The sequence below is a fragment of the Bufo gargarizans genome, chromosome 4 (genome assembly GCF_014858855.1).
Source record: "Bufo gargarizans isolate SCDJY-AF-19 chromosome 4, ASM1485885v1, whole genome shotgun sequence".
In the NCBI taxonomy this organism is placed as follows: domain Eukaryota; kingdom Metazoa; phylum Chordata; class Amphibia; order Anura; family Bufonidae; genus Bufo; species Bufo gargarizans.
The window spans coordinates 513,261,290-513,286,995 of record NC_058083.1 but is presented as its reverse complement, the minus strand read 5'-3'; the positions used below and the strand labels follow the sequence as shown (position 1 = coordinate 513,286,995).

Genomic DNA, 25,706 nt, shown 5'->3' with positions numbered 1-25,706 from the left:
TGACTATACAGGAGTCATCAGTAGCCAGTGAAGGAGCAGAATCTGTGAGTCTTCTCTGCTTTATGTAGTGGTTACTACTCACCTGGGTGGTTATCTGTGGGAATGTCCTCTATGGTCTGCTCATCACTCCTCACATATGTATCTTCAGCCTTAATATTGGTCAGATCTTTACCCAGATTTAAAAGCTGCGAAACAGAAATTGTAAAAGTCAGCAGACTGATGGAGAAGTCGTGTGGAAGGTTTGATGTGACCAGAAAAGATCATTAATTACAATGACAATAAGTGATGAAATGACAGCAGAGTTATCTGCTATGGCAGCGGTCCATGCCTATAGCTCCTCTCCTTCCTGCTGGTGGGCACGCCTGCTGCCTGGTTTACCTGCTCCATAGCTTTAGGGCTCCAGTCCCACAGACATCCCTCTCTCCCTTCCCAGTGGTCCCGGCTGCTGGAATAACGCTGTCCTCCCACACAAGCTGAGGCCTGCTTCCTGCCGATAATGACCTTCTCTGCCCATAGGTCATGTGTGCACACACTATCTCTGGCTCTTATAGGGCCGGCATGCACGCACTCTGATCTCTACAAGCCATGGAAAGGAGCCTGATCAGTAGGTTCTAGTATGCTAGTTTCATGCAAAGCTTGTTCTGTGTACAGACTTCTGCCTGACTTCTAGATTGGACCCTTTGCTGCCTGACCTGACCCTTGCCTGATCTCTATTCTGTTCCTGAGCTGCTTGCCCTGACAATGGGCCATTTATCGGACTGCATGTATTCTGCCTTTCCTGACCCCGTGGGTCACCAGTCATTTCAAGTGAAGCAGCCTAGTGGTTCCCCTGCAACAAAGTCCAGATCCCTTTACAGGGGATAAAGTGGAGGGAAGGTGGGCACGTACAGTCAGGTCCATAAATATTGGGACACTGACACAATTCTAACATGTTTGGCTCTATACACCACCACAATGGAATGAAATGAAAACCAAACAAAATGCGCTTTACCTGCAGACTGTCAGCTTTAATTTGACGGTATTTACATCAGAATCAGGTGAACGGTGTAGGAATTGCAACAGTTTGCATATGTGCCTCGCACTTGTTAAGGGACCAAAAGTAATGGGACCGAATAATAATCATAAATCAAACTTTCACTTTTTAATACTTGGTTGCAAATCCTCTGCAGTCAATTACAGCCTGAAGTCTGGAACGCATAGACATCACCAGACGCTGGGTTTCATCCCTGGTGATGCTCTGCCAGGCCTCTACTGCAACTGTCTTCAGTTCCTGCTTGTTCTTGGGGCATTTTCCCTTCAGTTTTGTCTTCAGCAAGTGAAATGCATGCTCAATCGGATTCAGGTCAGGTAATTGACTTGGCCATTGCATAACATTCCACTTCTTTCCCTTAAAAAAACTCTTTGGTTGCTTTTGCAGTATGCTTTGGGTCATTGACCATCTGTACTGTGAAGCGCAGTCCAATGAGTTCTGAAGTATTTGGCTGAATATGAGCAGATAATATTGCCCGAAACACTTCAGAATTCATCCTGCTGCTTTTGTCAGCAGTCGCATCATCAATAAATACAAGAGAACCAGATCTATTCTCAGCCATACATGCCTACGCCATGACACTACCACCACCATGCTTCACTGATGAGGTGGTATGCTTAGGATCATGAGCAGTTCCTTTCCTTCTCCATACTCTTTTCTTCCCATCACTCTGATACAAGTTGATCTTGGTCTCATCTGTCCGTAGGATGTTGTTCCAGAACTGTGAAGGCTTTTTTAGATGTCGTTTGGCAAACTCTAATCTGGCCTTCCTGTTTTTGAGGCTCACCAATAGTTTACATCTTGTGGTGAACCCTCTGCATTCACTCTGGTGAAGTCTTCTCTTGATTGTTGTCTTTGCCACACATACACCTACCTCCTGGACAGTGTTCTTGATCTAGCCAACTGTTGTGAAGGTTGTTTTTTTCACCAGGGAAAGAATTCTTCGGTCATCCACATTTGTTTTCCGTGGTCTTCTGGGTCTTTTGGTGTTGCTGAGCTCACCGATGCGTTCCTTCTTTTTAAGACTGTTCCAAACAGTTGTTTTTACTATCTCTCTGATGGGTTTGTTTTGTTTTTTCAGCCTAATGATGGCTTGCTTCACTGATAGTGACAGTTCTTTGGATCTCATCTTGAGAGTTGACAGCAACAGATTCCAAATGCAAATAGCACACTTGAAATAAACTCTGGACCTTGTATCTGCTCACTGTAATTGGGATAATGAGGGAATAACACACACCTGGCCATGGAACAGATGAGAAACCAATTGTCCCATTACTTTTGGTCCCTTAACAAGTGGGAGGCACATATGCAAACTGTTGTAATTCCTACACCTGATTTGGATGTAAATACCCTCAAATTAAAGCTGACAGTCTGCAGTTAGAGCACATCTTGTTAGTTTCATTTCAAATCCAATGTGGTGGTGTATAGAGCCAGAAATGTTAGAATTGTGTCGGTGTCCCAATATTTATGGACCTAACTGTATATAACACACTTTGGAGCAGAACCATGTCAAATGTGTTCAAGAGACACAGTGGATCTACATGTGCCAAGTTTCATTGTCTGACCCAAAAATATCTGCAAGTCTCCTGTATATATGCATCTAGTTGGTTCCTTATTCCAACCAGCAGTCTCCACTGACCAGAAAACTGTGAGAAGATCCAGACGACATATAAGGTCTATAGTTAGCTGTAATCCTGACATCTCTACCTTTCTCATTATACAAGGATATAACATATAATACTGGTTTATAAAACAAGACTGAACACAAGATCTTCACAGCACTTCTACAGATCATAGGGAACTTTTCCTGAGACCTTATTTCCATCTATCTGATCATCATATGGAATGCTTTGATGTTCTTCTGAACCATCCTGTAGAAGAAGAGGACTAGGACATCTCTCATCCTGTAGAGGAAGAGGACTGGGACTTTTCTCTTCTTTAACTGCAGGAAAAACATATGGTTATAACCTACAACAACCCAAATTGCAATACCTAACTCTTCAACCTACTACAAACTATACAAAAAAAGAGCGAGGATGTACAGTTCAGACCAAAAGTTTGGACACACCTTCTCATTCAAAGAGTTTTCTTTATTTTCATGACTATGAAAATTGTAGATTCACACTGAAGGCATCAAAACTATGAATTAACACATGTGGGATTATATACATAACAAAAAAGTGTGAAACAACTGAAAATATGTCATATTCTAGGTTCTTCAAAGTAGCCACCTTTTGCTTTGATTACTGCTTTGCACACTCTTGGCATTCTCTTGATGAGCTTCAAGTGGTAGTCACCTGAAATGGTTTTCACTTCACAGGTGTGCCCTGTCAAGTTTAATAAGTGAATCAAATAAAGGAAAAAGGTATCCCACGGCGCAAAATCACCCAACAGTCGGAGTAATAATGATTCTTCTTTAATTGAGGCAAGTGGTACAACGCGTTTCGGGGTTTAACCCCTTCTTCAGGTACAATTGTCTTGCATATATACAGATAAACATGCAAACATTTAAATATAGTTAAAAAAAACGCCAAAAACACACAAGGGGCGGGGTAGGGGCGGGTCAGTGGGTGGTACTGAATAAGCTATTGAGGCTAGGTGAACAAAGGGGTTAAAAAACTCAGCTGCTTGTTAAACATATTTTCAATATGTGTCTACAGTATCCCTACCCAAAGGGAGATATCTCACAATGCTGCGATTTTTATTAATTGTTAAAGTACATGCATATTTAATTACAGAGTGCCGGACGATCTAGGACCTTGAGAAGTCATGTGAGGCGGTCACATGACTGTGCCATGTGATCGCCGTCAATAGAAGACTGTGGACGTCTGTGGGGAGAAGAACGGCCGCTGGATACAAGGGGCGGTCACCTGGGGGAGCCGCCGGTCACGTGTAAAGTGACGTCACGCTCCGTCTCTAGGTAACTGGACGCTTCGGCTGCGTTATAAGACGGAGGGGGGGGGGGGGGGGAGAGTGTCAGGCCGGACTGGTTTACAGATCAGTGTGTCCGTGCTGCACCGGCTAAATACAGTGGGACCTAGCGATATCAGTTCATGCAGAGAGACCTATTGGGGGGGACACAGTTTAAGATGAGAATATGTAATAAGGTTTAATAAGTGGGAATTCTTGCCTTATAAATGGGGTTGGGACCATCAGTGGCGTTGTGGAGAAGTCAGGTGGATACACAGCTGATAGTCCTACTGAATAGACTGTTAGAATGTGTATTATGGCAAGAAAAAAGCAGCCAAGTAAAGAACAACGAGCGGCCATCATTACTTTAAGAAATGAGGGTCAGACAGTCCGAAAAATTGGGAAAACTTTGAAAGTGTCCCCAAGTGCAGTCACAAAAACCATCAAGCACTACAAAGAAACTGGCTCACATGCGGACCGCCCCAGAAAAGGAAGACCAGGAGTCACCTCTGCTGCGGAGGATAAGTTCATCCGAGTCACCAGCCTCAGAAATCGCAGGGTAACAGCAGCTCAGATTAGAGACCAGGTCAATGCCACACAGAGTTCTAGCAGCAGACACATCTCTAGAACAACTGTTAAGAGGAGACTGTGTGAATCAGGCCTTCATGGTAGAATATCTGCTAGGAAACCACTGCTAAGGACAGGCAAAGAGCAGAAGAGACTTGTTTGGGCTAAAGAACACAAGGAATGGACATTAGACCAGTGGAAATCTGTGCTTTGGTCTGATGAGTCCAAATTTGAGATCTTTGGTTCCATCCACCGTGTCTTTGTGCGACGCAGAAAAGGTGAACGGATGGACTCTACATGCCTGGTTCCCACCGTGAAGCATGGAGGAGGAGGTGTGCTGGTGCTTTGCTGGTGACACTGTTGGAGATTTATTCAAAATTGAAGGCATACTGAACCAGCATGGCTACCACAGCATCTTGCAGCGGCATGCTATTCCATCCGGATTGCGTTTAGTTGGACCATCATTTATTTTGCAACAGGACAAAAACCCCAAACACACCTCTAGGCTGTGTAAGGGCTATTTGACCATGAAGGAGAGTGATGGGGTGCTGCGCCAGATGACCTGGCCTCCACAGTCACCGGACCTGAACCCAATCGAGATGGTTGGGGTGAGCTGGACCGCAGAGTGAAGGCAAAAGGGACAACAAGTGCTAAGCATCTCTGGGAACTCCTTCAAGACTGTTGGAAGACCATTTCAGATGACAACCTCTTTTAGCTCATCAAGAGAATGCCAAGAGTGTGCAAAGCAGTAATCAAAGCAAAAGGTGGCTACTTTGAAGAACCTAGAATATGACATTTTCAGTTGTTTCACACTTTTTTGTTATGTATATAATTCCACATGTGTTAATTCATAGTTTTGATGCCTTCAGTGTGAATCTACAATTTTCATAGTCATGAAAATAAAGAAAACTCTTTGAATGAGAAGGTGTGTCCAAACTTTTGGTCTGTACTGTATAGCGATAAAAATCTAATTTTATTCAAATCAAATGACATAATCAGTACAGGTAAAGTCAAAAAGGGACAGGACATGAAGACTGAGCCTCTATAGGGCTCTACAATGTGGAGAATCACATTTGGGGGTGAGCGTAACTATGAACAGCAGATCCCACAACAAAATTGCAGGAGCTAGAGACACAGGAATGGTTGTGGGTGCATAATGCTGTTCCCTGATTCATAACAACTAACATCCTATCAGTCTAAGCATCTCACGTATGGACACTGTAGGGTAATCAGAGGACGGTGGAGTGCTAGCATAAAGATGACAATGTACACAATAACTATAGCCACCCGTCCAACCCTACACAAGGTACCATGTTACCTACCCATATTGCTGCAGTAAACTGGTGACACAGATCCCCAAACGCATCAACCTCGACACGTGTTTTGCCACGTAGGCTTCGTCAGGAATTTGAATTTCTCTACTTAAAAAAAAAAAAACAAACAAAACAAAACAGGTAAAATAGTTATCAGTCAACATTCCCTATATGTCTACTTTATGTTGGCATCATTTTGTAAATGTCATTAAAAATAAATTAAGACATTAGAAAGTTTCAAATTTTAGAAGTAATTTTTAGAATTTTCAAGAAAATTTCCAAAAAACAATTTTTTAATCCCTAAATAAAGTGATTTTGAGGGGCTTACATATTATACAATCACCCATAGTTTTCCCCATTTTAGAAACTAAACCCCTCACATTATTCAAAACTGGTGTTACAAACTTTGCTAACCCTTGAGGTGTTCCACAACAGCTTAAAAGAAAATGAAAGTAATTTCCAAATTATTATTTTTTTTTTGCTGATTTTTTATTTTAATCTATTATTTCCTGCAACACAGCTAGGCTTAACAGCAAAATAAACTTCAATATTTATTATATGATTATTCAGTTTATGTGGTCGTAAACTGCTGTATGGGCACATGGCAGGGCACAAAAGGGAAGGAGCAACATATGAATTTTAGAGGGCAGATTTCACTGGGACAATTTTAAGTTGCCATGTAACATTTGAAGTCCCCCTGATGCACCCCTACAGTAAAAAAAAAAAAAAAAAAAAAAACAGAAGGGCCTCCTCCCCTTACCTAAATGAGGAAATAATAGAGTACACAGTAGTGATGCAAAACTAAATTATATTAATCCAACTGGAATACAAGAGTAAACATACAATTATAAATCCAATGAAAATAAAACAAATAAAGGGTGGGGAATACCCCCAGTGCCGTTGGGGAGGCTATTGGAAAATCCAATTACCAATAAGAGCAATTTACCCTTTTTCCGGCCACCTCCCCCAACGGCACTGACAGGAGGAATAACAGAGGAGTTTAATTAGGTTGGAATCATTGCATAAAGAATTCTGCACCCAAATGATAAATCCTGGGTATGAATGACATTTAATTTATAATGGTTGAAAATAAGTCATTGGGTTTGCCCACACAGCCGCTCTACAGATTTGTTCAATCGAGATGGCAGCATTTTCTGCCCAAGAGGGCGACACAAACCACAATAAATGGGCCTTGAGACCCTCTGGAGGATCTAGTTTCCTCTGAGCATGACAAAGAGAAATCGTCTGTTTAATCCATCTTGCAATGGTGGCCTTACTGGCTGCTTGACCCTTGTTAGGCCCCTGAAACTGAAGAAGGAGGTGATCCGACTTCCTAATCTTCTCCCAGACTTTTAAGTAAGCAAACAACATCTCACATCCAGGCTTTGAAAACGTCTTTCTAAATCTGTCGAAGGTGATAGGCAGAAGGATGGTAAAACTATCTCCTGATTACAGTGAAATCTGGATCCAGAAAAATCACTAAAATAAAGTGGCCTAAATGGGAGGAAATGCTCAAAACCCCCAAACACTGTGGCGTGTTTATAACCGGGGGAGCAATTCCTCCGCATGTGATGTGTTGCTAACGGCAGCGGACCACATGCACCACAAGAGCATCCTACACAAGATGGAATAATGTGTGGATGAAAATATAAAAATACATAAATCACTGCAAAAGGTGCACCACAATGACAATACTGGCTAATCCCTCAAGCGGATGTTAAAAACCGGTAACATTGTTGGTAACATTCTGGTGCACCTGGTAGCCTGTGTCACATGGCCTGTTATAGATGGGGCTTCAGCCTTATCCTTTCTTCCATTGTATGAGTGATCTCACTATGGAGGTATGTGGGAGCTTGGCTGTGAGTTGGATCTTGGCACCTTTCAGACCGTGTTCACACACCATAGGTAGTTTAGTGGTAGGACCCATGCCACACTGAGATACCTTGACGGTGGTGCAAAGGGCTCCAATGTGTTCCTGACTGGAATACAGTGGCTAAATTCTAAGTTTTTAACATCATCTTGAGGGATTAGCCAGTATTGTCAGTTGCATATCATTGTGGTGCACCTTTTGCTGTGATTTATGAAATCTGGATACAACCTTCGGGAGTAAGGATGGACAATGCTTTAAGATTATTCTGTCATCCAGGATCCTGAGATAAGGAGGACGGCAAAAGAAGGCCTGTATTTGCCCCCATGCTTCTTGTTGTTATGGCCAGAAGGAAGGTGGTCTTTAAGGTCAGGAGCCTGAGAGAAATGTCTTCAATAGGCCCAAACGGAATGTCCATCAGTACCATAAGGACTTTGTTCAAGTCCCAAGGTGGGATGGTAGAGGGTAATCTGGGGGAGTCTCTGATTGCCCCTTTAATAAATCGTCTGCTCAGAGGATGGTCTAACAAGCTTGTGTCTAGGAAAGCTGCTAAGGCCGAGACTTGTACTTTAAGGCCCCTTTCACAGAAGAGAGTTTTCCATGCGGGTGCAATGCGTGACGTGAAAGCATAGCACCCACACTGAATCCTGACCCATTAATTTCAATGGGTCTGTGTACATGAGCGTTTTTTTCACGCATAAGTTCTGCGTTGCGTGAAAAACACAGCATGTTCTATATTCTGAGTTTTTCACGTAGCCCTGACCCCATAGAAGTGAATGGGGCTTCAGTGAAAAACGCATTGCATCCGCAAGCAGGTGCGGATGCATTGCGTTTTTCACTGATGGTTGCTAAGAGATGTTGTTTGTAAACCTTCCGTTTTTTATCACGCCGCGCATGAAAAACGCATCAAAACACATTGCACTCGCGCGGAAAAAACTGAATGCAATCACAGACAAAACGGAATGAACTTGCTTGCAAAATAGTGCGAGTTTTGCTGAACGCACTGTGACATAGCAAGGGGATTCGTTTGGGAAGGCAGGTATTTTCCTCCCAACATGGGCGGCTGGGCTGATTTTCAGCCAGGTGAGGTCAAATACCAGAGTGCCGGTCCGGGTTTTGGCAGCACCTGGCTGTCCTTTAAATAGGCAGCTCAGATCAGAATCAAGGTCTCTGTCTTGGGCTGAGAGCCGCATGTGGGGAAACAGGCCCCCTAAAGTCTGTTGTGGAAGCTGAGGGTCCCCTTGAAGCAAGGAAATGATAATACCAACCCTCTGTGGGTCAGGGCCGGAGGAGTGGGGTCGTAGTCGAAAATAACGTTTACAGCTTTCCTTGAAAGCTAAAAAACTTCGGCGGTCACCCGAAAACCAATTGGGCAATTTAATGTACGGTTCCCCCTGAACGGTGGCGGGAGCAAGAATAGGGGGAGTTCGGACGGTCTCCTGAACTTGTAGTCTCTCCCCAAGTTCCTATACTATTTAAGCAAGACCCTGCACATGTTCAGTGAGGCTCTGTATAGGGTCCATGCTGAATTTGGGCCTGTGATTCTGTCACGGGTAGAGTCACGGGAATCAAGATAGAGCGGAGGTGCACCCCCTAAGCTGCACCACTTGCACCACCCGCCCTAGGTGATGAAGCACAACTGGGTGACAGTCCCAAACCTACTAAGTGCAAGCAGAGAGAAAGAGACAGCGGGGAAGAGGACAGCCACTGCGAAGTTACAAAAAGCGGACAACTAGCCGAGGTCAGCCAGGAGGTCACGTCAGAACAAGGGAAGAGGCAAATCCGTAAACAAGCCAAGGTAAAAAATGCGACAGGTAGCGCCAAGGTACAGGGAGCAGGCAGAAGAGGTGTCAAGAGGCGGATCGAGGTTCAATTCCAGAGGTAGCTTAAAAACAACAAAGTACACAGCCTATAGGACGAAAATCACAGGCAACCTGTAGCCGGCAGGCCGTCTGTATTTATAGTGGGGAGTGAGGGTCATGTGACGTGGCCAGCGTCACATGACCGACAGACAGTCAAGTCGAGCACCGAGTGATCAGCTCAGCGCTTAAGGTAGACCGAAGAGCAGGGAGCCTCCCAGCTAGCAAAGCTGCCCTGGGAACGAGGCCAAACACAGATCCTCGCTCCCGAAGCTAAGCAGCAGGTCTGCGGCTGATGGGAGACAGAGTGCGCCTTCGGCGCCCCGTTACATGTACCCAGGTTATACCAGCATAGTCTATACACAGGAAGATGACTATGTATAAACCTGCGCTGTACATATAGATGATACCCAGGTTTTACCAGCATAGTATATACTAGGGATCGACCGATTATCAGTTTTACTGATATTATCGGCCGACATTCAGGATTTTAATCGGTATCAGCATCTATTTTGTGGATATTCCCTGTGTCTCCCTCCCCCCTGTGCCGCTGCCACCAATGAGAGGAGGGAGGACAAGAGGAGGGGAGGGGCGGGAGCTAGCTGCAGAATCACATAGCCGGCTCCCGACCTCTATGACAAGCAGCTGCAATCTGCGGTAGAGGGGTTAACTGCCGTGGATCGCAGCTAACGCTCATAGAGGTTGGGAGCCGGCTATGTGATTCTGCAGCCAGCTCCCGCCTCCTGCATATGAATTAATGAGAGAGTTATCTTCATTGGTGGCGCAGTGCGCCCCCCACCCAAGCCCCCCAGTATTAATCATTGGTGGCAGTGGCCACAGGGTCCTCTCTCCCCTCCTCCTCAGTGGCAGTTCCGATCGGAGCCCCAGCAGTGTAAGCCTGGGGCTCCGATCAGTTACCACGGCAGCCAGGACGCTACTGAAGCCCTGACTGCCATAGTTAGCTCCCTTGCTGCTCTGTGCACAAAGCACAGGGCAACAGGGACAGTGTGAGGTCTTATTCACCCTGATAAAGATCTATCAGGGTAAATAGGACAAGGGTTCTAGTCCCTAAGGGGGCTAATAGTAAAAAGAAAAAAAAAAGAAAAAAGAAAATAAAATAAATAAAAAAAAACACCAAAATATTCATTATAAATGAAAAAGAAAGATTTACAAAAACTACACGTTCATTTTCAGCAGATTTGTGTAGGAATTTTTATTTATTTTTTTCAAAAATGAAAATTCACAGAATATCGGTATCGTTATCAGCCCTAAAAAAAATCTATATCGGTCGATCCCTAGTATATACTATAATACACAGGAGGATGACTATGTATATACCTGCGCTGTACATATAGATTACACTCAGATATACCCAGGTTATACCAGCATAGTATATACTATAATACACAGGAGGATGACTATGTATATACCTGCGCTGTACATATAGATTACACTCAGATAGACCCAGGTTATACCAGCATAGTATATACTATAATACACAGGAGGATGACTATGTATATACCTGCACTGTACATATAGATTACACTCAGATAGACCCAGGTTATACCAGCACAGTATATACTATAATACACAGGAGATGACTATGTATATACCTGCGCTGTACATATAGATTACACTCAGATAGACCCAGGTTATACCAGCACAGTATATACTATAATACACAGGAGATGACTATGTATATACCTGCGCTGTACATATAGATTACACTCAGATAGACCCCGGTTATACCAGCACAGTATATACTATAATACACAGGAGGATGACTATGTATATACCTGCGCTGTACATATAGATTACACTCAGATAGACCCAGGTGCTGCTCCTGTAGCTCAGTCAGTCCCTGGGCAGCCTAGTGCCTAGTGGGCTGAGTGCTGGCGGAGGCTGACTGTGCCTGGCCGAGAGAGCTGGCGGTGAAGGGGTTAATGCCCCCTCTGCCCCAGTAATCCTGGCAGACAATGGCGGTGACTACACACCTACCTGCCCTGCTGGACACAACATCTACCCACCTAGAATGTATGGGCTTCTGAGAGGATGTAGCCCCGCCCCCAAGTTGTTCTAGAAACTAATGTTCTCCACAAAACCTCCCTGACTGTAAACCTGTCCCTAATCCTGACCCCCACAGGAGACCGCACAGAACACGGAGAGGACGCCCCGCAGCCCAGCACACAGGACACTTACTAGTTACCTTCCAGGTAGTGACTAGAACGGAGTTGCTAGAAGGTCAGTGACGTCCACTGGTCACGTGCTCCTTCGTGGTTTGTGGGAAGTGCTGACAAACCCGGTCTGCAGGAGCTTGTGGAAGGGGGAGGGGCTGTGTGTGCCAGGGGGAGGGGCTGAGTGTGCCAGGGGGAGGGGCTGTGTGTGCCAGGATGTGGTGCAGTCCTGGAGTACACAGAGCTTCATGGGGAGCGGGGGAGCGGGGGAGCGGGGGAGGGGCGGCATATGGAGCTCATATATGAGGGGCAGGGGGAGCACTCAGGGGCAGTGGGGGTCATGGAGTGGAATCTGGTGCAATTACAGGGGTTACAGTACAGAGTCGGCTGTAATCTGGGGGCCGTGAGGGTGCAGGATTGGGGGGCGGGGATTTATGGGGTGTAAATCTGTGTGTGTGTGGGGGGGGGTGTATTCTGTGGGATGTGAGGGTGCAGGATGGGGGGATATTTATGGGGTGTAAATCTGTGAGGGGGGCATGTGGTGTATTCTGGCCAGGCGTTGGGGAGAGCTATGGGTAGCGGGCACAGATGGCGACCTGTTGTGTGGTTAGTACAGTTTGTACCTTGGGACCAGTTCGCTGGAGGGGCTCGAGCAGCAGTCGGTGGGTGCAGGGTGCAGACAATGGTCTGTAGATCTGATGTCCGCTCTGTGTGAGAGAAGGGGCACATGGTGAGAATTGTGTGTCTGTAGGACACCTGGTCAGACAGTAGTACTGGGGGAGCAGTCTAGCCAGAGGGGGTGTCCGGGGTGCAGTACCATGGTCTTGGGGCCTATGGGGTCAGCAGGGAGTATTGTGTGGGAGCCATTAAGATCAGAGGTGCAAGAGTGAGGTGGCATGTAGGGGAGTCCAGCTGCTGTCTGTGGGAAAGGGGGGGCATGAGTGGCCCTGGCAATGTGTGGGTATATGGGATGGGGGTGGGTATACTTGTCCTGCTGTTAGTAACAGCCACGGCGCTCCAATGGATCAATTTCCATTCCTTTATTTCACCTCTTGTAGCGACGTTTCGACCAAACGGTCTTTATCGCGCACAATACAACAATAGCACAGTGAACATTTAAATACCTCCCCTTGGCCTCGCATTAGTTACTGCTCGGCCCTACCCATTAACCCCCTGTGTACATCCTACAAGCTACAATTCTCAAAGCATATATCCTCATTAACTTTCATACTTAGATCATTGCCTACCATGCCTCCATGCTGTAGGAGCCTCCATGCTGTAGGAGCCTCCATCGGACCTGCATCTCTCTAGTGTACCTGCACGCTGTATACTTCATTATCGGCGTCCCTCAATTCAGACTGCGCTTGCGCCAGTGTCGTCACTTCCGCCCTTCTGATTCTACTTCCGCCAGGCCTAATCCTGTTGTCATGCGCCGGTATTCCCGATCACATGACCACTGTGGGTTTATTCAGGAATGCTCCCTCATCTTCATTACCCCGCAGGATGTGCGAAATTTGTTCACTTGTATAAAGAAGGTTTTTAGGTGAATCCATTATAATCCGCCCACAATTTCCAGCATAAATTACAAAGAATGTGCTGTATGAGTGTGCCTGTCCTCCGCCCTCCATCAGCACAATATAGTAATAGGCCGGCACTACTCACTGTTGTATCCGTATTCCAGTTTGTGGTGGTGCCTGCAGCGGTGGATCCCGGTCCAGGGGTTCCCGTAATTTTCAGCAACAGATAAGGAAGCCACGGCGCCCCAATGGATCAATCTCAATTCCTTTATTTCCCCTCTTGTGATATGGTGATTGCGCTGAATAATGAAAAGGCAGATCCATCCATAAATAACTTAAAAGAAAGGGGTAAGGGAGAAGGCTCATCCAGTCATTGGAGTGTCGCCTCCCATTCCCCTAATCCCCAAGAATGAATGTTAATATAGGACTGGATGACCATGTGGACCGGGGGCTGACCCCCTTATGCATATGGCCTATACACCAGCCATGTGATGAATGGGGGAGGAAAAGCTTAACAGCCATTTAATTAACACCATGTAATTCACTCAGGTAAATGGATACATGATAAAAATATGATAAAGATTGAAAAATGGATCCTTAATTGCCCCAGTGATCCCTAAGTTGTAGCGCTCCGTTGATAGTACTAGAAACATATCATTCTGAATAGACTAAAACCTAAATATTAATAGGTGGGTGAATTATTTGCTTATCTTTATTAATTTTCCTACAGACCAAAAACTAAGAGTTAAAATTACAGTCCCCACTTCACCTGGAATATAAATTGATAAACAACAATGAAAAGGACACGGGAGGGGGCACTAACTGCCACCTTCTCACTGAGGTGCCTCAGTGTCGCCGTTTGCGGGGCTATTACTAGCTCTATACTGCTGGCCGTTTGGCAGTGTAAAGCATGGGGGCCTATACAACGTCAACCCTCTGACAGGGGAGACAATTAGCTCCCACACACACACAGCAGGTCAACTTGATGCTGAAAAGCTAGGAGCACCACAACTTAGGCAGACACGGTGCTGTATGCTAGTCCAAGCGGACAACCACAGTTTATTCACTTTGAAGGAGGAGACTGCGCAATAAAACAACAAACTGCCCCCCGACATGTTTCGCCAGATAACTGGCTTCTTCAGGGGAAATGGGCAGCAATGGGTGCAGCCACAGAGAGGAGGGTTAAATAGTTTAATGACTAAATGACAGGAGAATCGTCCATTCATAGTCAAGACACGCTAGATGTTGACCTATCACCTTATACTAGAAGCAGAGTTCAGGGCAGGTCATCCGCCGGTGTCAGGCGCCTCCCGATTACATCATCAGGACGGCGCTGCACACTAGGAGGATGCGCAGGCACTTAGGCTAGATCGAGCCCATATTTGTGCAGTGCGCATGCGCTGCACCGAATCGGGATGCGCATACACTTCATCCAGGAAGATGCAAAGGCACTTGGGCTAAATCGGACCCAGGCTTTGGTTATGCGCACGCGCTGCGGTGACATGCGCACACACTTCATATATGTTAGTGAAGGCTACATTTATACATCTGAATACAGGGGGCAAACCAAGTGCTCCAATAACTTAAAAACTGTGCCATAGACATCAATATAGTAAGTGCGATCTAAGTGCAGTATAGCAGAAATGCCTATTCTGTTTATCTATCACACTGCCTACTATTACTATAGATTAGTGGCATTAGTGCAATCTAATAAACAGTCATTAGGGGTTAGGTGTGTGCAAACAACGAATGACCTCATAGATAGTACAGAAATGTATCCCATAATAATCCAAGAGGATATAGGTAATAAGTGTAGGTGTATATATATAAGGAATTATTATTATTAGTACATACTGACATGTCACTATGGGGTCTTAGGGGACCCGCAAGATGAAATGTCAGAAGACTATATCTGAATAGAGGAGTCATAATAGTTCGGCAAAGATCCAACCTTTTGGCAGCAAAAAAATGGCATGATGTGGATGTATGCCATATTTATAGATTTTAGACCAATTCTTTAGAACCCTCAATCTTTACTAGCAAAGGTGACTCCGATGCATTTGACTATTTTATAGGGCAAATATCTCCCTATAAGATCTAAAAACACCCTCAAAAAGGATTACGAATAGTTTATACCACCCTTGTGGCACCCCAAGATTTCAGAAACTGTGGGATAATGGTCCAAAATGTTGAAACATGTCAAAATAGACACTTAATGCAGTACTGGACAAAAATATATATAATAAGAATGCAATAATTGAAAAACCAACATAAAGTAGTACCTCTCCCTCACTCTTAGAAAGGCTGTGAAGGCAAAACCTTCATTGAGACCTTTGGGACTGAGGCTATCAAGCCTATAAATCCACCTGGTCTCTTCCTGTAAAAGGATGGCGTCCAAGTCTCCCTCCTGGCACCTAGGGTTTTCTTACAAATTCCCCAAAATTTTAAAGCCTTATGGTCACCACCATTGTGGGCCCTGACGTGTCTGGAGATTGAGGTGTCAGCTTCGATGTTAATACTGCTAAGATGTTGTGAAATTCTCCTCCTAAACTCCTGAGACGTCTTACCAACATAGATTTTAGGGCACGAGCATTGGATGGCATAGACAATGCCTTTGGTCTTACAATTAATATATTGTCTTATATAGTATTCCTTCTCATCCACAGGGTTAACGAATGACTGGCATCTCTTCACAAGGGGACAGAAGAAGCAATCTCCACACGGGTAAGTACCCACAATTTTTGATGTGAGCCAGGTGGTGTTAGGTGGTGTGGGATGGTAAAAACTATGGACCAAGGTGTCCTTGAGGTTTTTGCCTCTACGATACGTGACACTTGGTTTCTTGGTGATCACTGCCCTCAGGTCATTGTCCGCCCAGAGGACATGCCAGTGTTTGTTCAAAATTTGATAGATTTGATTATTTTGGGCATCAAAGGTGCCAATGCATCTGACTACCTGTTCAGTGGGATTTTTAGGCTTAGTTGTTAATAGTTCCGTCCGATTAGTGTTTCTTGCCCTAGCAGGGGATCTGGACCAACTCCATAAGACCTCCTTCATCCAATTACAAGGAACTAAGAGCAATTTGGGAAGCCTTGAAAGTGGCACAAAGTCACTTAAAATACCAAATCCATTCGGACAATTCAACAGCAGTGGCATTCATTCAGAATCGGGGAACAAGACAAAAAAAAGCAAAATTTATTATTTCCCGTACAATTTCATTTCCGCGAACATAGACACACAGTGGCACAGTTACGTTATCAGATTATTGAAAGTGTACCCCTCCCACGCCGAGGTGGAGATAGAAATAAATTATTGCTTCAAAGGGAGGCTTATTGGATACCCCGACTACAAACGATTGAGCCCCGTGGACTCAATCGTGAATACAACGTACAAAGCTTCCTTTGATAGATTACCTTACTAAAAATACAAATCTCCCCTTTTTTTCTTGGTAAAAATTCCCTTCTTTTTTTAAAAATAAATATTATTTTTTTTAAACAAAAAAATTGCACTGAAACGCGTCACTTATTCCCTGTATATGTGACTGAATAAATACAAGATTGATCTACAGCGAGTGCCAATCTTTTCTGCAATATTGGCAATTAACTATATAAATTAATCTTGCGTTGTTCTGTATCTCGATCCACGAATCCCACTCGTCCGTCTCGGCATAACGTTATACGCTACCTGGGGGTGGTTTCTGTCCCGATATAAGCCCGGACCGTGAACAGGGCTATATCTAACAAGGAACTGGTGGCAGTCTACCAGGCTGGCAGGGCTCTGTTTCACTGGGGCAGTGAAAAGGCTCTCGCAGCTTGTCAGGGTTGTGTCATGGTCAAGGTAGCATGGAGCACCCTCTCTCACTCCCTGTGCCCGTGCGGACAGAAGGTGTCTGTATAAACTGTGACAAGCTGACCTTACATACTTCCAGGGAAGACGTAACTTAACTTAGAAACCAGTGACGTCAGGCTGGGCTGTGAGGTGTGGTATCGTCTGAGGTGGTACCAATACACCTTGCAATAAATTAAAGAACCAACTGGTCCTACCTCATCTTGGGTGTCAGTGGATCCGGAAAAGGTAATTGCAGTGATAGAGAAAAAAAGAATAATCACATAAGGAAGGGATGCTACCTGTCCATGTTAAATATCTATTATGGGGCACTGTGCTGGCCTGTAAGACTGAGCCATCCCAGTGTAATTTAGGGCATTTCCTCTTAGTACTAATGCCCACCTTGTGGCCCCTTCACAGTAGTTTTGCCCACCTTATTGCCTTTTCAGAGTAGTAAAAAAAATTGTTTTTGCCAAAACTGGTGTTTGATTTGCTTTCCTTGTTCGTCCTCATGGCAGAACCAAAACAGCCTTTTGTGGCTGAAATGTTGCTGGTTTTAAAAAGGTTGTGCACCTTTTTTGTTTTTTGGCAGCCCCCTCTTCTAAGCAGACCTGCAAAGGGGAGCACACTTACCTGCTCACCGGTACGGAGTCCCGACTCCTTTACTCCCTGGCCTTAGCTGCCTTGCTCAGGTCCCCTGCTGCCAAGAGCCGCTTTGCAGCAAATTGCTAGCCACAGCGTTCATCTTGCATCATGTGCCCAATTGCCAAGATGCAAAGGCAGCAGGTCACCACTGCGGCCAGCAGTGGGGTCAAAGTGGATACTGACAGCGGGGACCTGAGCAAGGCAGCTGGTGCGCCGGTACGTTTCCCTATGCAGATCTGCCTGGGAAGTGCTAATGACAGTCTCCATTGCCTTGCACCGATTCCTCTTGTGAGAGTTGCACGCTTTGGTTGAAGACCTTCCCAAGTCAAATATGGAGCATTTGGAGTGGTGCATGGAAATCAAACTGTGAATTGTAAAACATTTTTCTTAGCAAAGCAAAATATAGCGATGAGATGGATGGAAGGAGACTCCCTCATTTAGGTTTAACATAAAAAAACAGAAATGGGATCATTTACTTACATGCCAGATTTGGGAGTATAGAAAGTCGCAAGGCCCAAGCCTGTGTGACAATACTTTATCACTCAGACATTTTTTCACTCTTCTCGCCACTAGGGAATGGCGGGGCTGGCAAATTGGCCCTGGCACATTCACAAACATTTAAACTATTTCAGGTGTAAAAGTTGTCTAAAATTTACTCCTCTCAGGGAGTGGAGTAGAATTTCACGTCAGACGCACAGTGCCAGAGTATACGCCTAAGTTATTATGAATTGTATGTTTTGTGATAAATTAGGCACATCCTTTGGCAGTCTAGCGGCTATCAAAGACCAGAGTAAAAAGTCTCTTTGATAAATGACCCTCGAAATGTCCTAAAAAAAATCCACAAAAGTCTGGGACCCATGGTGGAAGTCTCCCCTCACTATGTGCACACACAGTGACCACCAACTCTTCCTTAAAGGGTTTCTGTCACCAGAATTAACCCTATTAAACTAGCCGACATTAGCCATGTGCTAAAGTCAGCTGAACCTAACTAGCCTATTCCTACTTCTATCTATGCCCCCGTTACTCCAGAAATATAAGTTTTATAATACTGTATGCTAATTAGCCTCTAAGAGCAGGGGGAGGTGTTACCCCTGCTCCTAGAGGCTCCGTTCTCCCACCTCTGGCCACGCCCTGGTACACTAGATTGATAGGGCCAGGCAGCGTTGGTCTCCTTCTGCCGTGTAAATCTCGCGCCTGCACCGTCCCGTTCAGTATTCGACGCAGGCACAGTGAGTGAAGGGTGCTCGGCAACTGCCGGCTTCCTCACTGCACCTGCGCCAAATTGGCCCAAGATTTTCCCAGAGCACAGGTCCGGCAGGACGAGGTGAACACTGCCTGGCCCTGTCAATCTAGTGTAGCAGGGCGAGGCCAGAGGTGGAAGAACGGAGCCTCTAGGAGCAGGGGCAATGCCCCCCCCCCCCCCCCCCGCTCCTAGAGGCTAATTAGCTTATTATAAAACTTAAATTTCTGGAGTAACGGGGGCATAGATAAAAGTAGGAATAAGCTAATTAGGTTCAGCTGACATTAGCACATCGCTAATGTCAACTAGTTTAATAGGGTTAATTCTGATGACAGAAACCCTTTAACTCCGTAGGTTCTGGGACCATATCTTATCTAAAGAATAAAGAGACATAGGCCCAAAATGCAGATATTTATTAACTAATGGTAACAATATGTTAGACACAGTTATATAAAGTCTAAGGGAATCATGTGAACAAGAGAATTGAACGGCACTCCTCTAGGAGATAGGCGGAGCTCAGTGGTAAAGGGGGTAACAGTATTGATAGGATACCACGGCACTGAAGAAATTTTGTAACTGATTTCTTATTTATTTCATTATTTTTATTTCATTATTTTAATCCATCCGCATAAATAGTCACTGGCCAACGTTTTGGTCCAACATAGACCTTGTTCACGGCCTGGACAAAAGAACATGGCAATATAAATAATTGGGTACATAATTATGATAAACAATAAAGGTACATGATTAGCAATCCGAAATGGTGATTGAGAGACTGAAAATAGAAGTCTGTGAAGTCCAAAAAATAGAACTAGGTAAGTATGGATGAGATAAGATTGCATCAGAGATAGTGGTACTATATGGCTTATAAGGATATTCTGTAAAACTAGCACTATTACATATAGGCATGGAGGCATAAAGAAATATAAAGGACAATTGATTATACAGGTTAAGCTCATGGTACAAAATCATGGATTTAACTGATAATCTAGTTATGCTGTCCGTAACCTATATAAGGAACAAAAGGAGCCAGTGCAGAAAAGGAACCAAACCCCCAGAGAGTAGGATAGCAAGAGGTACATTGGTGAGCAGCGGATGGCGTGATTATCAGTGTTCCATGAGCCTAACCTGCATAATCAGTTGTCCTTTAAATTTCTATATGTAGTAAAACTTATGTCATTTGTGGCAAAAAATAAACGCTGCAAATTTTATAGCTTATAAACAGTATTGATGTTTTTCCCCATCTTTCTCCCAGAAAGAATTAAAATAAGTTAATTAGGAGGTCATGTGTACCCCAAAATGGCACCATAAAAACTACAACTTTTAAAATTTTAAAAATCCCTTTGTAGAACATGAAAATAATATCTCCCCGTGTGGATTCTCCGATGTCTAACAAGATCTGCTTTATGGTTATCACTAGTGTTCATAAAAGCGAACCATCCGAAGTGAAATTCAGTCAGAATTTTAGGAAAAATTAGATTTTAAATGAAGCCAAATTTCCTTGGGCTTCATGATTACGAAAAAATTTTCCTAATCCACTTGCTCGCACAGAGGCAGTCCGCTCCTCTCAACTAAAAAAGACCTATCGAAGGACCTGCACTCAATGTGATGATGTCACCGTGCTCTCCCAGCATGATCACGTGGTGAAGTCATCACACTAAGCACAGGTCCTTCAGCAGGTCTTTTTCAATCAAGAGAGGAGACCCTGTGTGAGCAAATGGATGAGGTGATTTTAATGGCTGCTAAACGGGTGCACTTCGGTCTAAGAGGGCGTTAAAAATTGTCTCGTTGATAGGCTAAATGGGGTTTTAAAATAGTAATTTGTGACAAATTAATTCGGAACAAATCAAATTTCTTGTTGAACTATGACCAAGCTGCAGAATTTAATTTTTCTAAAAGTTTGCTCATCTCTAGTTACCACATTCTAAACATTAAAATTGCTTCTTTCCAGTGTGAATTCTCTGATGTTTAATAAGATTTGATTTCTGTATAAAAGATTTCCCACATTGTAAACAAGAAAATGGCTTTTCCTCTGTGTGAATTCTCTGATGTATAGTAAGATTTGATTTCTGTTGGAAAGATTTCCCACATTCTAAACAAGAAAATGGCTTCTCCCCTGTGTGAATTCTCTGATGTGCAACTAGATTTGATCTATTTATGAAAGATTTCTCACATTCTAAACAAGAAAATGGCTTCACCCCTGTGTGAGTTCTCTCATGTATTACAAGAATTGATTTACGAATAAAACATTTCCCACATTCTAAACAAGAAAATGGCTTCTCCCCTGTGTGTCTTCTCTGATGTTTAACAAGAGTTGATTTACGAGTAAAACATTTCCCACATTCTAAACAAGAAAATGGCTTTTCCCCTGTGTGAATTGCCTGATGTTTAACAAGAGTTGATTTATCAGTGAAACATTTCCCACATTCTAAACAAGAAAATGGCTTTGCCCCTGTGTGAATTCTCTGATGGTTAAGAAGTTGTGATTTCTGTTGAAAACATTTCCCACATTCTGAACATGAAAATGGCTTCTCCCCTGTGTGAGTTCTCTTATGCATAACAAGATGTGTTTCAGAGTTAAAATGTTTTTCACATTCTGAACATGAAAATGGTTTCTCCCCTGTGTGAATTCTCTTATGTCTGACAAGATGTGATTTACGGTTAAAATATTTTTCACATTCTGAACATGAAAATGGCTTCACACCTGTGTGAGTTCTCTGATGTCTAATAAGATCTGATTTAGAGTTAAAATGTTTTTCACATTCTGAACATGAAAATGGCTTCTCCCCTGTGTGAGTTCTCTGATGTATAATAAGATCTGATTTAGATTTACAACATTTCCCACATTCTGAGCATGAAAGAGCATTCTCCCCTGTATGACTTCTTTGATGTTGAACACTTCTTCTGTGCCTTTTATTTTGCATAACAGTCTGTGATGAATCAGGAGATTGAAATCCATCCAGAGGATCAGATGATAGATCTTTGTTCTGAAAGGCTGAGGATAGGTCTGAGATAATGGCATGCTCATCATGTGTATCTTCTCTGACACCACAATCATCTGTTCTAAAATCTGACATCACATGTTTCTCTGAGATCCTGGTACAGTCATCTGCCAAGAATAAATCTGAGTTTTATCATTTTTAAATAATAGAACCTTAAAATTATATACATTTTATAATAGTTCTATATAAAGAAAATCCATACAAATTACAAGTCATAGAGCAAAATTCAAATATCAACTGACTATAGGAAAACCGATAACAATCTGACAGTAGACCAATAGCCTGGACCGGTAGATGATGATGTTAGGTCACCAGGCTGTTCACTTGTATTTTCCACTCTTGTGCTGAAGCCAGCATCTTCATAGGTTCACAAGGGATCTGTGAGTCATTGTTATAAGCTGGTGTCCGTCTCACACACTGATCACTAACTGCACTTAAGCACAAAACACACCAGACATTGAAGCTGAAAGCCCACCTTCCATCTCACAGAAAATGTACTACTAAACCAGATAGATGAGGTGGCAAATCATAATGAGGTCGTTATTATGGGGACTTCAAATACTCAGATATAGACTGGGAAACTGAAACCTGTACATCTCATAAAGGAAACGGGTTCTTGGCAATAACTAAAGACAATTACCTTTCCCAACTGGTTCAGGACCAGACTAGAGGGACGGCCATACTAGACTTAGTATTAACCAATGGACCTGACAGAACAACAGATGTGCAGGTTGGGGGACACCTGGGAAATAGTGACCATAAAGTTATAACCTTCCAATTATCATTCATAAGAATGTTTCTTCAGGGAGGAACAAAAATACCAAATTTCAAAAAAGCTAAATTTAGCCAACTAAGAGAGGTCATAGGCCTAACTAACTGGGAGAAAGTCCTCAAAAATAAAAAATACAGCCACAAAATGGGATATTTTTAAAAGCATCCTAAAATCTAATTGCGATAGGTACATATCTCTTGGGAATAAAAGGTTAAAGGGTTTCTACCACTTCGGTTTCACATATTTAGCTGTCAGACACTAGCGATCCGCTAGTGTCTGCTCTGCCCAACCATCCTAATATAATTGCTTTTGGGGCAGCCGTTTTGCTAAAAAAAGAACTTTTATTAATATGCTAATGAGCCTCTAGGTGCTATGGGGGCGTCCATTAGCACCTAGAGGCTCAGTCTACCTTCAGAAACTGCCGCCGCCCAGCGCGTCCCTCCAGCCCGCCCATCTCCTCCTGAATGCGATCCTCCTTGTGAGCGTATGTATTCTGCGCATGCGCAGTGAATGTCTGACCGCTTCCTTGCTCAGACATCTCCACTGCGCCTGCGCGATGACGCCATAGCGCTCCGAGGAACAGGCGCAGTGGAGATGTCTGAGCAGGGAAGCTGTCAGACATTCACTGCGAATGCGCAGAATACATACGCTCACAAGGAGGATCGCATTCAGGAGGAGATGGGCGGGCTGGAGGGACGAGCTGGGCGGCGGCAGTTTCTGAAGGTAGACAGAGCCTCTAGGTGCTAATGACGCCCCCATAGCACCTAGAGGCTCATTAGCATATTAATAAAAGTTCTTTTTTTAGCAAAACGGCTGCCCCAAAAGCAATTATATTAGGATGGTTGGGCAGAGCAGACACTAGCGGATCGCTAGTGTCTGACAGCTAAATATGTGAAACCGAAGTGGTAGAAACCCTTTAAGGAACAAGAAGAAACCAATGTGGATAAATAAAACTGTAAAGAAAGCAATAAATGACAAAAAGAAAGCATTTGAATCACTAATACTGGAGGGTCGAGAGGAAGCACTGAAAAACTAAAAGGGAAAAAAATAGAATATGTAAAAAAACAAATAAAAGCGGCCAAAACTAGAGACCAAGAGATTAATTGCCAAAGAGAGCAAAACTAACCCTAAAATGTTCTTTAATTACATAAATGGTAAAAAGTATAAATCTGAAGGTGTCGGCCCTTTACAGAGTGATGAGGGGGGAGTTGCAGAGAGATGAGGAGAAAGCAAAGCTCCAAAATATTTTTTTCTCTACTGAATTAACTGATAAAAATAAACTGTCATATGAAATGCAGAATGCAAAAGTAAATTCCCCATTAAAAGTGCCCTGTCTGACCCAGAAGAAGTACAGCGGCATCTTAAAAAGATTAATAGACAAATCGCCAGGATCGGATGGCATACACCCCCATATCCTAAGAGAATTAAGTAATGTCATAGCCAGACCCTTAATTCTGATATTTAAGGACTCTATACTGACAGGAAGTGTTACACAGGATTGGCGCATAGCAAATGTGGTGCCAATTTTCAAAAAGGGTCCAAAAACAGAGCCTGGAAACTATAGGCCGTTATGTTTAACATCCGTCGTGGGTAAACTGTTTGAAGGTTTTCTAAGAGATGCTATCTTTGAGCACCTCAATGAAAATAAGCAAATAACGCCATATCAGCATGGCTTCATGAGGGATCGGTCATGTCAGACTAATTTAATCAGTTTCTATGAGGAGGTAAGTTCTAGACTTGACAGCGGCGAATCAATGGATGTCGTATATCTGGACTTCTCTAAAGCATTTGACACTGTACCACATAAAAGGTTAGTATATAAAATGAGAATGCTCGGACTGGGAGAAAATGTATGTATGTGGGTAAGTAACTGGCTCAGTAATAGAAAACAGAGGGTGGTTATTAGTGGTACACACTCCGATTGGGTCACTGTCACTAGTGGAGTACCTCAGGGGTCAGTACTGGAGGGGTCATTGTCACTAGTGGAGTACCTCAGGGGTCAGTACTGGAGGGGTCACTGTCACTAGTGGAGTACCTCAGGGGTCAGTATTGGGCCCTATCCTCTTCAATATATTTATTAACGATCTTTTAGAAGGCTTGCACAGTAAAATATAAATAAACAATAAACATTTAGAAACGCTCAATGAGGGTAGCATAGTAGAGGTGACAGGTTCCCTTTAAAGGGACCAAAAGTAATTGGACAATTGACTTAAAGGGAACCTGTCATGTGGATATTTGATTATAATCTAACTAATTATATACAATCATTAACTACTAAAAAGGTACCTTAGATGTATTCACTTACTGGTGTGACAGATGGTTACCTCATAATATACACACAAAGATGCCACATGCTGCATGCTAATGAGCTGATTTGAGTCCAGCGTGATGTCAGTGAGTCCAGCGTTTTTATAATTCAGAGCTATAGCCACTCCCCTGCCCACCTGCTGCTGATTCATATGAAAAAAACTGTCAATCAGCAGCAGGTAGGCGGGGAGAGTCAGGAGCTCATAAATATTCATGACTCATCATTATGAGCTGGAGCTTTTCAATACAAGATGTTGGCAGATTGACTGGGTCAATTAAAGAAAGTGACCCAGCATTTTGCTACGAGAATCAGTCAATTATTTATGTTGCCCTTAGTTAGGACACTATAAAACGTGACAGGTTCCCTTTAATTCCTGTGGAACACCTATAGGGTTAACAAAGTTTGCAAAATTAGTTTTGAATACCTTAAGGGGTGTAGTTTCTAAAATGGGGCCATTTATGGGTGGTTTCTATAATGTAAGCCTCACAAAGTGACTTGAGACCTGAACTGGTCCTTAACCACCTCAGGACCGCCGTACGCAGGATTGCGTCCTGCCGGCGGTCCTGCTCTTCTGGGTGGACGCATATACGCGTCCTCCCGCGAGAGCCGAGATTTCCTGTGAACGCGCGCGCACAGGCGCGCGCGCTCACAGGAACGGAAGGTAAGCGAGTGGATCT

At 43.8% G+C, this 25,706-nt stretch overlaps 1 protein-coding gene across 3 annotated transcripts in view; it reads right to left on the bottom strand.

Annotated features, from left to right (window-relative positions):
- The window catches only part of LOC122934329 (gastrula zinc finger protein XlCGF57.1-like), a 114,259-nt gene that overhangs the window by 38,160 nt on the left and 50,393 nt on the right, over nucleotides 1-25,706 (bottom strand). For 2 of the 3 annotated variants that reach the window (XM_044289717.1, XM_044289719.1), the window contains exon 6: nucleotides 83-185. In XM_044289717.1, the coding sequence (XP_044145652.1) occupies nucleotides 83-185 (103 nt within the window). Of the gene's footprint in view, nucleotides 1-82; nucleotides 186-19,388; nucleotides 22,057-25,706 lie in introns of those variants that run through there. The other variant, XM_044289718.1, reaches the window with a different exon arrangement.